Raw genomic sequence first — 12,699 nt, 5'->3', positions numbered from 1 at the left:
TCAGTTATACATATACAATATGTTCCCATTTCTCTTCCCTCTTGCATCTCCCTCCCTCCCACCCTCCCCATCCCACCCCTCTAGGTGGTCACAAAGCACCGAGCTGATCTCCCTGTGCTATGCGGCTGCTTCCCACTAGTTATCTATTTTACATTTGGTAGTGTATATATGTCCATGACACTCTCTTACCCTGTCACATCTCACCCCACCCCCTCCCCATATCCTCAAGTCCATTCTCTAGTAGGTCTGTGTCTTTATTCCCGTCTTGCCACTAGGTTCTTCATGGCCTTTTTTTTTTTTTCCTTAGATTCCGTATATATGTGTTAGCATACTGTATTTGTTTTTCTCTTTCTGACTTACTTCACTCTGTATGACAGACTCTAACTCCATCCACCTCATTACAAATACCTCCATTTCATTTCTTTTTATGGCTGAGTAATATTCCATTGTATATATGTGCCACATCTTCTTTATCCATTCATCTGTCGATGGACATTTAGGTTGCTTCCATGTCCTGGCTATTGTAAATAGAGCTGCAATGAACATTTTGGTACATGACTCTTTTTGACCTATGGTTTGGAGACAGAGTTTTGAGTGAAGTAGGAAAGAATAGCCTTATTGCTTTACCAGGGAAAGGGAGCCCCAGCAGGCTAATGCCCTCAAAACTGTGTGTCCCAACCTGGAAGGTGTAGTGAGGAGTTTTATAGTAATGGTTCAAAGACGGTGTGATCAGCTCGTGGACATTCTTCTGACTGGTTGGTGGTGAGGTAAGTGGGAGTCAGCAACATCAACCTTCTGGTTCTAACCGGTCTGGAGTCTACATGCTGGTGGGCAGCATACTGTTAACTTCTCCCACCTGGTGGGGGTTTCAGTATCTGCAAAACAGCTCAAAGATATTATGTGTGTCCCTTGAGGAGGAACCAGGACTCTGCCCCGAGGCTGCACTATTGTTTCTTGACTGCTCCTCCCTTATCTCCGCATCCCCTCCCTTCCCTGATTAGCAAATGTTTGAACCTGCCCTTTGGAACTCAGGGAAGGTCAAGGAGGCTGAATGAAACCTATTTCCTGTAGTCAAAAGAAATAGGGGACACAGAAAGGTTGTCGTGCCCAGGAGCCCCACAGGGTCCTGCTTGTTATCAGCAGTGGCTCAAAGAAAGACCTGAGTTCAAGCACTAACGATGCTCACTGTGGAAAGAAAGGGGCTGGCCTGGCTCTGAGTACTCTTGGCACTGAAGGACAACTAGACTTGTGCCGGCGCCTGGGTGACCCATGCATTACAGTGGCACCAAAAGGCCACCTAACCCTGGACACTGCCTTGGGCGAGCTACAAAGGACGCTATGTGGACAACTGTCAACATTTGAACGTGACCTGTGGATTAGTTAATAGAACTCTATCAATGTCCTAATTTTACTTGACCTGTGCTTATGTAAGAAAATATTCTGTAGAGGATACAAAAAGTGTTTAGGTGAAGGCTCACGATGTCCATAGCTTGGTTGCAAATGGTTCCAAAAAAAAAAAAAGTCTATGAATAAAGCGCAAACGTTAACAATTGGTAAAGATAAGTAAAAAGTATACGAGAATTCTTTATACTACTTTTTCTAACTTTCCATAGACTTCAAATTACATCAACGTAAAAACTTCCCGCCACCCCAGCGCCCGCCCCTTCTAAAATAACATAGTAAATTACAGGAAGCGATCTCGGGATTTCCAAAAAAGTATAAGCAACTCAGAGCTAAAAGCTGCCACCAGAAGTCCTGAGTCATGTGGGGTGGGCCCACGTGACCGGAGGCCCGAGTCCAATATGGCGGCCTCCATGGGTCGCTGCCTTCTCGTCTTCATTTCACTGCGCGGCTTCCTCGGTGAGGCGTCCGGCGACCTCGGCTCGGGGTGAGTACAGCTGCCGGGGGCAAGCCTCGTTGTGGGGGTTCCCCCAGACCCGGGCACAGCACTCCGAGCTCACGTCTGCCCCATCCCAGCAGGGCCTCCCGCGACGATGACTTGCTGCTGCCTTACTCCCGCGCGCGGGCGCGCTCTGCCCGGGACTGCACAAGGGTGCGCGCCGGCAGCCGCGAGCACGAGAGCTGGCCGCCGTCTCTCTCAAACCCTGGCGCCCGCGGTCCCGCCGTACGCATCTTCGTCTCGCACTTCGCAGACCGCGCGGTGGCCGGCCACCTGACGCGGGCCGCCGAGCCCCTGCGCACCTTCTCGGTGCTGGAGCCCGGCGAGCCCAGCGGCTGCGCTTCAAGGCGCCGCGCCACCGTGGAGGAGACGGCGCGGGCGGCCGGCTGCAGCGTCGCCCAGAATGGCGGCTTCTTCCGCATGGACACGGGCGAGTGCCTGGGGAACGTTGTGAGCGACGGGCGGCGGGTGAGCAGCGCCGGGGGGCTGCAGAACGCGCAGTTCGGGATCCGCCGCGACGGGACCCTGGTCACCGGGTGAGGAGGCAGGGAGTCCCGTGACTGTCTAGGCCCTAGATTCTAGAGCAGAGGGCCTGAGAGTTGAGGTGTAGCCGTGCCGCCGTGTTCAAGTCCCCTAACCAAACTGAGCCTCCGTTTTCTCATCTTCAGGATGGGGAAAGTAATGCCTTCCTTGTAGAGTTTATTCATTTTCCAGTATCGTGTAGCGCTTGCTTTGTGTCGGTCAATGTGCTGCGTACTGGGGATATAGCTGTGAAAAAGCACAGTCTTTGGCCTTCAAAAAAGGACACTCCCCCCCCCCATTACTAGGAAAAATAAACAAAACCCAGGGAGATAATTAAGTTAATTCAAATTATGTATGTGCAGTGAAGTAATGAACAGATTGAACAGATTGTAAATAGAGTGTTGAGTTTCGGGAAGGTGATCAGGAAAGACTTGTTTGAGGAGGTGACCTTTGAGTTGAGACATGAAAATTAATCACAAGTCAGCCAGAGTCAGAACTGGAGGAAGAGCATTGCAGTCAGAAGAAACAGCAAGCACTAAGGCTCAGAGGTGCAGAGGGGCTTGGTGTGTGTGAGGGACTGAAGGAAGGAGCAAAATGTCAGAGGAGGACAGGACTGACTTTGGTCATTTATTTATTTTGAATTTGGTCATTTAAAAGCTTGCTCTGACCCTGCTGGATACTAGGCTGGTTGGGCCGTAGTAGAAGCAAGGAGGCCAATTAAGAGGCTGTCGCAGGTATCAGATGGTAGTTTGGCTGGGGTGACGGCCTGAGAGATTGAGGGCCATAGGTGGACTTGTGATCTCTTGGGGATGGTTGTTTCTGTTAACTGAAGTGGAGATTGGGATGCGCGGACTGTTTGCAAAGATTGCTTCCAGGACCAGGCAGGTTCCTGGGCATGAGGAGGAATCAAGTAGCCAGGTGGTGGGGCGGGCGGGGGTAGTGGGGGGGGAGGGCACTACCTGCAGCTGCCACTGCTTTTGACTGAATCTCATGCCTTCCTTGTGTCCAGGTACTTGTCTGAAGAGGAGGTGCTGGACACTGAGAATCCATTTGTGCAGCTGCTGAGCGGGGTCGTGTGGCTGATTCGCAATGGAAGCATCTACATTAACGAGAGTCAGGCTGCTGAGTGCGATGAGACACAGGAGACAGGTGGGGGAGGGGCAGTGAGTATGATGAGATGTGGGGGATGAGTGGGGGTGTTGGCAACAAGCCTCTTGAAAACCAGGACCGGTGGGGTGGTGGGGGAAGTCTTTCAACAAGTACTATTCTAGGTATTGGGGATCAGTGGGGATTAAAGCAGATAAGATCCCTGCTTTGTGGAATATATAAGAAAGGAAATAGATATAAATATACTGAAAAGAAGTGGTAAGTACTAAGAAAGAAAAGTTGGAGGAAAGGAGCTATGGACAAGAGAATAGAGAAGTGTTCCTAAAATGTCTGTGGACCAGCAGCATCAGCATCACCGAGGAGCCTGTTATAAATGCAAAACTTCAGCCCCTACCCCTGTGCCTCAACACTACAGAATCAGAATCCCTGGGGGTGAGGCCCAAGAGTGTGTGTTCTAAGGAGCCCCCTGTGTGATTCTGATTGACATTCGATTTTGAGAACCACTGGGATATGGAATACTGGGACAGGGAAGGTTCCCCATGGCCCTGATGTGGAAATGGGCTGTTTTAGACTGTGCAGTCAGGGAAGGCCTCATGGAGGAGGTGACTTAGATCAGAAGGCGCAAGCCATGGGAAGAGCTGGGGAGAAGTGCAGTCCAGCCAGAAGTAGAAAGTGGCTGCAGGGTGTTCAGAGGGGTGGGCCCCCAGGAGATGAGGTAGAAGAAGCAGGCTAAGGAGGTCATGCCAGGCCTTGGTAAGGCATTTGGATTTTGTTCTAAGGACAGTGGAGGCCGTTGGAGCGTTTTCGCCTGGAGTTTGATCTTGGTTTACATTGAAGAACAGCCCTTTGGCTACTCTGTGGAGACTGACTGGGGCGGGGCATGGGAAGGGAGATGTTGCATGCATAGACCTGGAGGTGGAGAGTGGTGTCTCTGTGGAGAGGGACTGGCAGGAAGTGGCAGGCAGAGCTTAGTAGGCCTCCCGAAGGGCCAGGTGATCAGCCAGGCTGCCTCTCCTTCAGGTTCCTTCAGCAAATTTGTGAACGTGATGTCAGCCAGAACAGCCGTGGGCCACGACCGAGAGGGGCAGCTGGCGCTCTTCCATGTGGACGGGCAGACGGAGCAGCGGGGGTGAGTGCTGTGAGCCAGGGCCTCTAGGCCTGGGCTGAGTCCTGCTCTGAGGAACTTCTGCCCACCAGCAGCTGCCCTTCTGACCTCCAGCTGTTCCCTGGGGATGTTTGCAGCCATCTGTTCCCTGTCTTCCCACAGGCAGAGGGTCCCTAGATCTGTCCCACTTCCAAGAACTCATCATCTTCCACACACTTGCTCTCAGTCTTGCCAACTTAGGGCCTCATCTCTCCTGAGCTCTGATTGGGTGAAAGGAAATTATCACAAAGTTAGCTGGGAGTAGACCTCGGTTCCAGTCCTAGCTTGGCCATCTGCTGGCTCTGTGGCCATAGACAAGTCATTTGACCTCTCTGAGCTGCTGTTTCCTCCTCTGTAAAGTGAGTGTGCTAGTCTGCTGTTGCTGTGTAACAAATTAGCACAGGCAGCACTGATTTGTTAGATCAAAGCTCTGTAGGTCAGGAGTCAGTGGGTGGGGGGGGGGCCCAACTGAGTTCTCTGTTCAGGGTGCCCCATAGACAAAATCCAGCTGTTGGCCAGGCAGGGTGCTTATCTGGAGCTTCTGGAGAAGAATCCTCTTCCCAGCTCATTCAGGTTGTTGGCAGAATACAGTTCCTTGGAGTTGTAGGACTGAGGTCTTTGTGTCATTGCTGGCTGGGGGCCTCTCCACTCATGAGGCTGCCCACATTCCCCTTTATGTATATACCCTCCTCTTGTACATCTTCAAGCTGCAAAAGGTGTGTCAAATCCATCTAATCCCCTTGTATTTCCAATCTCTCTCACTTCCTTTTCTGCCTCAGCCGTAGAAAGCTCTCTGCTTTTAAGGGCTCCTGTGATTCCATTGGGGCCACCCAGATAATCCAGGACAGTGTGCCCATTTGCAGACAGCTGTGCCATGTATCATAACATGATCAGGAGAGTGATCTCTTGTTACAGTCATAGCTTCCCGGGATTGGGACAGGACACCTTTGGCGGGGCACTTAGAAATTTGCCTGCCATAGCGGGTGTGTGATACTGTTCACTGTGGAAAGTAAGATGCATTAACCCAGAATTGCCACATTAACGGCTGTGGCAAGGTCAGTAGCACTGGTCTTGTGCCGCAGCATTAACCTGTGGGAGATGGCGGAGTTCCTGCTGAAACAGAACGTGGTCAATGCCATCAACCTGGATGGAGGGGGCTCTGCCACCTTCGTGCTCAACGGGACCTTGGCCAGTTACCCGTCCGATCACTGGTAAGCATATGAGAGCCCCCTTGTTGAGGTCCAAGGCCAAGCTTGTCCCCGACTGTCTCATTCGACAAATATCGAGTACCTACTCTGTGCCCAGCCCTGGGGATTCAGCAGAGAGCAGGAGGAGCCAAGACCTCTGCTTCTCGCTGCTTACAGGAAGTATATGTAGCGTACCAACACTGCCCAGGCCGATGGAAGGGGGTGATTGGTCAGGAAAGACCTGAGGATAGTGAAGCATGAGCTGAGATCTGGAGGATGAGGGGCTAGATGGGCGTGGGAGAGCCTTCTGGGCATAGAAGAGCATGTGCAAAGGCCCTGGGGTGGAAGGGATTGTTGGGGGTGGGAAGAACCTGTAAAAGGCTGGAGAAGGGATAATGAAGAGAGGCAGGGAAAGGCAGCCCTCAGGGGCTGCAGTGGGGGGGTTTGAGGGGTTGCTGGGGTGGCCAGCACTTCATCCTCTCTTCACACTCCTGTTTCCTCTGCAGCCAGGACAACATGTGGCGCTGTCCTCGCCGCGTGTCCACCGTGGTGTGTGTGCACGAGCCCCGCTGCCAGCCGTCTGACTGCAACGGCCACGGGACTTGCGTGGAGGGGCGCTGCCAGTGCACGGGGCGCTTCTGGCGAGGCGCTGCCTGCAGCGAGCTGGACTGTGGCCCCGCCAACTGCAGCCAGCATGGGCTTTGCACGGAGAGTGAGTGGGGCTCTTTGGGAGGCAGCTCCAGCCCGGGCTCCCCGCTCTCACTGCCCCAGCCCTGCCCGGGCCCTCACCTGACCTTCTCGGTCTTGTCTTGGCAGCCGGCTGCCGCTGCGAAGCTGGATGGACAGGGTCCAACTGCAGTGAAGGTAAAAGCCACCAGGCCAGCCTCCTCCCTGGCCCCCCGGGCACACGGGAGAGGGTGAGCCTGGCAGCTGCGAGCCTCAGCTGCCTTTATCCCTGCCCCCTGGTCTGCAAGTCGCTTCCCTCTTGTCTCATGCTTTTGCCTCACGTGTAAATCACTGTATTAGTGTCCTGGGGCTGCTGCGACAGATTCCGCCAACTCAGGCTTAAAACACTACTTTATTCTCTCACAGTTCTGGAGGCCTGAACTCCATAATCAAGGGGTCATTAGGGCTGCACTGGCACTGAAAGGTCTGGGGGAGGGTCCTTCCTGCCTCTTCCAGCTTCTGGGGGCCCCATGCATTCCTGGGCTGGTGGCTGCATCACCCCCATCTCTGCCTCTGACTTCACAGGCACAGCCTTCTCCCCTGTCTGTCTCCAGTCTCCCGCTCTGTCCTCTTACAAGGACCCCAGGCCACTGGACTTGGGTCCACCTTAAGTGCAGGATGTTCTCATTTCAAGATTCTTAACTTAATTGCATCTGCAAAGACGCTATTTTCAAATAAGCTCACATTCACAGGTTCTGGAGATTAGAACATATCTTTGGGAGGACACAGCTCAACGCACTTTTAACCCTCCATAGCTTAAACCCTTAGTGGCTTTCTTTGGCTCTGAGTGAAAAATTTGAACTCCTCAGCATGACCTGCCAGGCCCTGGGGGCTCCAGCCACGCCCTGCTCTCCAAGCCTCAATGTCAGGTCCTCAGAGGCCTCCCCACCCCACCTCGTCAGTGCTTTGCTGCTGCCGCACTCGGTCCCGTCCCTCCAGCGTGTGTCCTCCCTTGTCCTTTGACACCTGTTTTCTGGCTTGCTGGCTGCCTGCCCTCCATGAGACCACAGCCTCGGGGCCTGCCACGTACCAACTTCTCCAGAACTATCTGTTGGAAGAACATGTGAACCTACAGGGCCACTTGGGGCGAGAGAGATGCATTTGCAATCCCGTTAGCCTCAGCCTGGGGTGGGGTTGGGGGGCAGGACCAGATTTTGCAAAGGCCCTGCTTCCCCCATCCCAGCGTGCACCAACGGCTCCTTCGGGGAGGACTGTGCCAAGAAGTGTCAGTGTCATAATGGAGCCACCTGTGACCCAGTTCGGGGGACCTGCGCCTGTCCCCCTGGCTTCACTGGAGACATCTGTGTGCAGGGTAAGCTGGAAGGGGCCCCTGACTCAGCCAGGAGGGAGCCCTGCCGAGGGGATGCTTCTGCATCAGCTCAGCTCAGCACACCCCTGGGCCCATCCGGCAGTGCAGAGAGAGGCCCTGCCACCGAGGCCTCCACCTCTGTCCTCCTGGCTCCTCCCTGCAGAGTGTCCCCTTGGCTGGTACGGGCCAGGCTGCCAGAGCCCTTGCAAGTGTGAGCACCAGTGTCCCTGCGACCCCCAGACCGGCAACTGCAGCCTCGCCTGGTCACGCACCTTGAACAGCATCCTCTCCCGAGGTACGGCCCCTCCCAGGCTCCCCGGGGACAGTATGGGGCAGACCCCTCCTCTCCCAACCTTCGGCCTCTCCCTGGCATCTTGCAGTGAAACAGTGTCTCCCGCCACCCGAGGACACCCTGCGGGCAGGAGAACTCTCCCTTTTCACCAGGTAGGTGCTTTTCTGGGAGCTGCTGCAGGGGTGGGAGGAATCCCCCCTCCCTCTGCCTTTGAGGCGTGGCCTCCGCTCAGGGCCTGGGCAGGGCTAGGAAGTGGCAACTGGGCACCAGATGACAATTCTCTGACATAAGCACAGGGAGAGTCCTAGGTGATGCTCGCAGCCACCTGTGCTGTCCAGGGAGATGCCGAGAAGGACCCTGGCCACCACCCCAGTGGAATCTAGGGGGCAGGGTGTGGGCTTTTTTCTCAGCTTCCGGTGCAAGAAGCACGAGGCCCTGAGCAGTTCATGTCATTTCTCTGACACCTGGGGGTGTTCATCCCTCGTGTTGGGTCTTTATTTTCTAGTGCAGGGGGTCTTCAACTTGACCTCCAGGGGAGTGTATTAAAAGAGAGAGCTGGGTTCAAGAACCAATGCTGTTGGTTTGGGAGCCCCACTTGGAGAACCTCTCTTCTCATGGTTCTCACGTCCCATAGCCCCCTGGGTGCCCTGCCCAGCCCCATCCCCTCAAAGTGGGAAGCAGGTGTAGGTGTGAATGAAAAGCCCCTTGGCCTTGTCCTGGAGGCAGCACCTGGGAGCTCATCACAAATGCAGATCCCAGATCCCTCCTGGAGGTCCTGACCCTGTGAGTCGGGTGGGGCCTGGAGGAAAATCCTGGAAGTGTGCTGGGAAATGCAGCGGAGCAGGGACAGTGGTTCCCGGGAGCCCGGCACCCCAAGCTCAGGCTCCTCGGGTGTGAGACCACGTGGTCCTGCAGTGAGGGAAGGGGAGCCATGGGGTGCTGAGGGGCACGGCTGCAGGCCCTGCTGCCCGAGCAGTCTGCTTTTGCGTTGAGGGCTTCAGACAAAGACTCGCGTGAAGGAAAAAAGATCACTGAAGGACCCCACCCGTCCCCGCCAGCTCCCTGCCTTGGAGGAAGGGGTGCGGGTCCTCCCTGCTCTGTGTGCTTTGAGGACCCTGGAGAGAACCCAGCCTCTGTTGTCAACATCCCCGGAAGCACAGAATGCAAACTGCTGCCTCCTGGGGCAGATTAGGTCCCCAGCTGAATTATATGTGGCCTGTACCCATTGAGATGAACACTTCTTAGCAACATCTGAAACTCAGTAACGTTCACGTAAAAGTCTTTTTTTTTCCACAGCTGCTCTTGAAATATCAGGAGATGTGGCCGCACCGGCCTTAGTCCCACATAACAGCTGTCCCCGCTGCTCCCGAACATGCGTGGAGTGTGCCCCCCACCCCACCAGGCCCGTTTGTTCCTCGACAGTTCCTGTGTGGTCCCTGGAGGCCCCTGACCCTGTGCCCCTGTTCTGGGAGGAGGAGCCAAGTGAGGGGAGGGAGGGAGCCCCTCCAGCACATCCCCAGCCCGAATCACCCAACAGTGTCCCCGTTCGGGGTTTCTCTCTTGCCCCCAGGACCACCTGGCTGGCCATCACCTTGGCCCTGGTTTTCCTTCTGCTGATCAGCACGGTGGCAAACGTGTCCTTATTCCTCGGCTCAAGGGCAGCGAGGAGCCGGCACCTGGATGGGGCCTATGTGTACCACCCACTGCAGGAGATGAACGGGGAGCTCCCGGCTGCTGAGAAGGAGCCAGCAGGTGACACCTGTAACCCCTTCAAGGACTGAAGCCTCCAGCTGCCCGTCACGACCTGTTCTGGAGGCTCGTTTCCATGAGCTCTGGCTTCTGCAGGGTAAGTTCCAAGGCCTCTGACCATCTGGGTGGTCTCGACCCACGTGCCAAGCCAGGCTTCTGACAGCACCTGTGCCTCAGCCCCTCACCTGGCCGCCTGCCGTGGCACATGCAGCCCTAGCAATACAGCGCGCCCTGGAGAGACTCTGCCTCCTTCCCCGCCTGCCTGTGCCTGCTGTTCACGAGGCCTGTCCCCCAAGGGCCTGCCCCGCTGCTGCCAAAGAGCCTCCGGCCTCCGGGGGCAGGGGCCGCTGCCAGTGGAACTCATGATGACCGAACCGTGGCCAAGTGGCAGGGTCCAGCCAGCCCCCTCGGATGGGGTGAAGAGACTATGGCCACATCAGGGGACCCTTTTTCACAGACCTCATCACCGAACTTGCCACCTAGAATTCTATTTCCTGTCATGGGCAGCTCCTTAAAGGGAAGAGGGGTGAAATCATGTTTACAGGCTCTGTATTTTGTCCTGCCACCCAGAGGGTTTTTCTACCACTTGAATAAATTGATACAATAAAAGGACCCCTGGAGCGGCATCCGAATGCGGAATCGTGGAATTGAGGGACCCCTAGATTTTGACAGGTGGGGCTGCTTAACCTGAGTCAGGGGCATGTCCAGCTCCCTTATCTATTTTGTTTAATCCAGGGGTTCTCACTTTAAAGTGTACTCGAATCACCTGGAAGAGCTCGCTAAAAATGCAGATTCTGGCCTGGGCTGGAGCCTGAGAGTCAGCAGGTCTCACTGAGCTCCCAGGTGATGGCTGCAGGTGTCTGGACCACACTTTGAAAGAGGAAAGTTTAGTCCGCACCATGTTTTAGTAGAATTTAAGTTAGTTACCAACGCTTAAAAGTCAAGAGATTAACTCCAGTTCTCTGGTTTCTCTTTTTTTTAATAAATATATTCATTTATTTATTTTTGGCAGCGTTGGATCTTCGTTGCTGCGCACGGGCTTTCTCTTGTTGCGGCAAGCGGGAGCTACGCTTTGTTGTGGTGTGCGGGCTTTTCACTGCAGTGGCTTCTCTTGTTGCGGAGCACGGGCTGTAGGCACACGGGCTTCAGTAGTTGTGGCTCGCGGGCTCTAGAGCACAGGCTCAGTAGTTGTGACGCACGGGCTTAGTTCCTCCGCGGCATGTGAGATCTTCCCAGACCAGGGCTTGAACCCGTGTCCCCTGCATTGGCAGGCGGATTCTTAACCACTGCGCCACCAGGGAAGTCCTCTGGTTTCTCTTTAAAAGAAAGAGCTCGAAGCCCCAGCTGATGCCCTCCTGCCGCAGCAAGGAGGCAATGACTTGTCCGAGCTGAGAATGGCTGGTGCGGTCTGGATCTGTCCTCTCCAGCTCAGAACGGCCCCGGCAGCTGGCTTCCCTCACCTGTGACCTGCATCCCTGCGAGTATTAGAGTTTGTAACTTGTGGCCTCGAAGGGTCTTTAGGAAGTGCCTGGAGACACCCTGCCCCATGAATATATATCACACTGTGTGCTTAGAAGATTTGGGGGGAGGTGCTGCTGTTTCCAGCAGGTCCTCGAATAGATCCAGGCATGTGATGGACTGAATGTTTGCGTCCCCCCAAGGTTTGTATGTTGAAGCCCTAACTCCCAATGTGATGGTATTTGGAGGTGGGGCCTTTGGTTTAATTAAATTAGGCTTAGATGAGGTCATGAGGGTGGTGCCCTTATAAGAAGAGGAGGAGGGCTTCCCTGGTGGCGCAGTGGTTGAGAATCTGCCTGCCAATGCAGGGGACACGGGTTCGAGCCCTGGTCTGGGAAGATCCCACATGCCGCGGAGCAACTAGGCCTGAGAGCCACAGCTACTGAGCCTGTGCATCTGGAGCTTGTGCTCCGCAACAAGAGAGGCCGCGACAGTGAGAGGCCCGTGCACCGCGATGAAGAGTGGCCCCCGCTTGCCACAACTAGAGAAAGCCCTCGCACAGAAACAAAGACCCAACACAGCCAAAAATAAATAAATAAATATTAAAAAAAAAAAAAAAAAAAGAGGAGACAGGAGAGCACCATCTCCGGGTGCACACAAAAGGACAACGCTGTGAGAACACACGGTGAGAGGATGGCCGTCTACAAGCCAGGAATCGGGCCCTCACCAAGAGTGGAATCTGCCAGCACCTTGATCTTGGACTGTAACTTAGCGGTTACCTAGTGCTGTGCAGAAAACGAGCCCAGAATTGGTGGCTTTAAACAACCAGTCATTGCTTCTCATGAAAAATAATTGTTTCTTGTGCTTCTAAGGTCAGCTGGCTGACTCTGTTGATCTGGGCTAGGATCAGTGAGTCCAGCTGGGCTCACTTATGTGCCTGCCATCAGCTAATGGGCCAGCTGGGGCCTGGTCTGGGGTGGCCACAGCTGAGGACATAGCTCTGGTCCGCGTGGTGTCATCCTCCAGGAGGCTGGCTCAGGCTTGGGATGAACGTGGAGATGGGGATCCAGCGAGAGATGTGAAGCCTCTTGAAGCTTCACCCCTTGATGAAAAGCTGCAAAGGAACATGAATGCAGGAGGCTGACTGAACCCATCACTGCAGGTGAGCTACTGTAACATGGGTCTAGTTTCACTTTAGACAGGAAGTATTCGGTTCAGAGAAGTGAAATGTCACAGGCCAGCTCCCAGCCTCCAGGTTCCTGCAGGGATGCATCTGTATGTCTTTGTCTCCCCTGGAGACAGGGT

At 54.6% G+C, this 12,699-nt stretch overlaps 1 protein-coding gene across 3 annotated transcripts; it reads left to right on the top strand.

Moving 5' to 3' along the window:
• Positions 1–1,770: 1,770 nt before the first annotated feature.
• On the top strand, positions 1,771–10,548 carry NAGPA (N-acetylglucosamine-1-phosphodiester alpha-N-acetylglucosaminidase). 3 transcript variants are annotated; one of them, XM_068524826.1, is made up of 11 exons: positions 1,771–1,888; positions 1,981–2,436; positions 3,432–3,571; positions 4,550–4,658; positions 5,756–5,884; positions 6,367–6,572; positions 6,677–6,724; positions 7,770–7,898; positions 8,059–8,190; positions 8,276–8,339; positions 9,758–10,548. In XM_068524826.1, the coding sequence occupies exons 1-11, from the start codon at positions 1,803–1,805 to the stop codon at positions 9,966–9,968; spliced, it is 1,710 nt and encodes a 569-aa protein (XP_068380927.1). In that variant the 5' UTR covers positions 1,771–1,802; the 3' UTR covers positions 9,969–10,548. The 3 variants fall into 3 exon arrangements, with proteins under 3 accessions (XP_068380927.1, XP_068380926.1, XP_068380928.1); XM_068524825.1 differs by having other exon boundaries at positions 1,978–2,436; XM_068524827.1 differs by lacking the exon at positions 8,276–8,339 and having other exon boundaries at positions 1,978–2,436.
• Positions 10,549–12,699: the final 2,151 nt, after the last annotated feature.

The sequence above is a fragment of the Eschrichtius robustus genome, chromosome 16, assembly GCF_028021215.1.
Source record: "Eschrichtius robustus isolate mEscRob2 chromosome 16, mEscRob2.pri, whole genome shotgun sequence".
Classification (NCBI taxonomy): domain Eukaryota; kingdom Metazoa; phylum Chordata; class Mammalia; order Artiodactyla; family Eschrichtiidae; genus Eschrichtius; species Eschrichtius robustus.
Note: the sequence above shows the minus strand (reverse complement) of the source record. Positions and strands in the feature narration are given on the sequence as shown.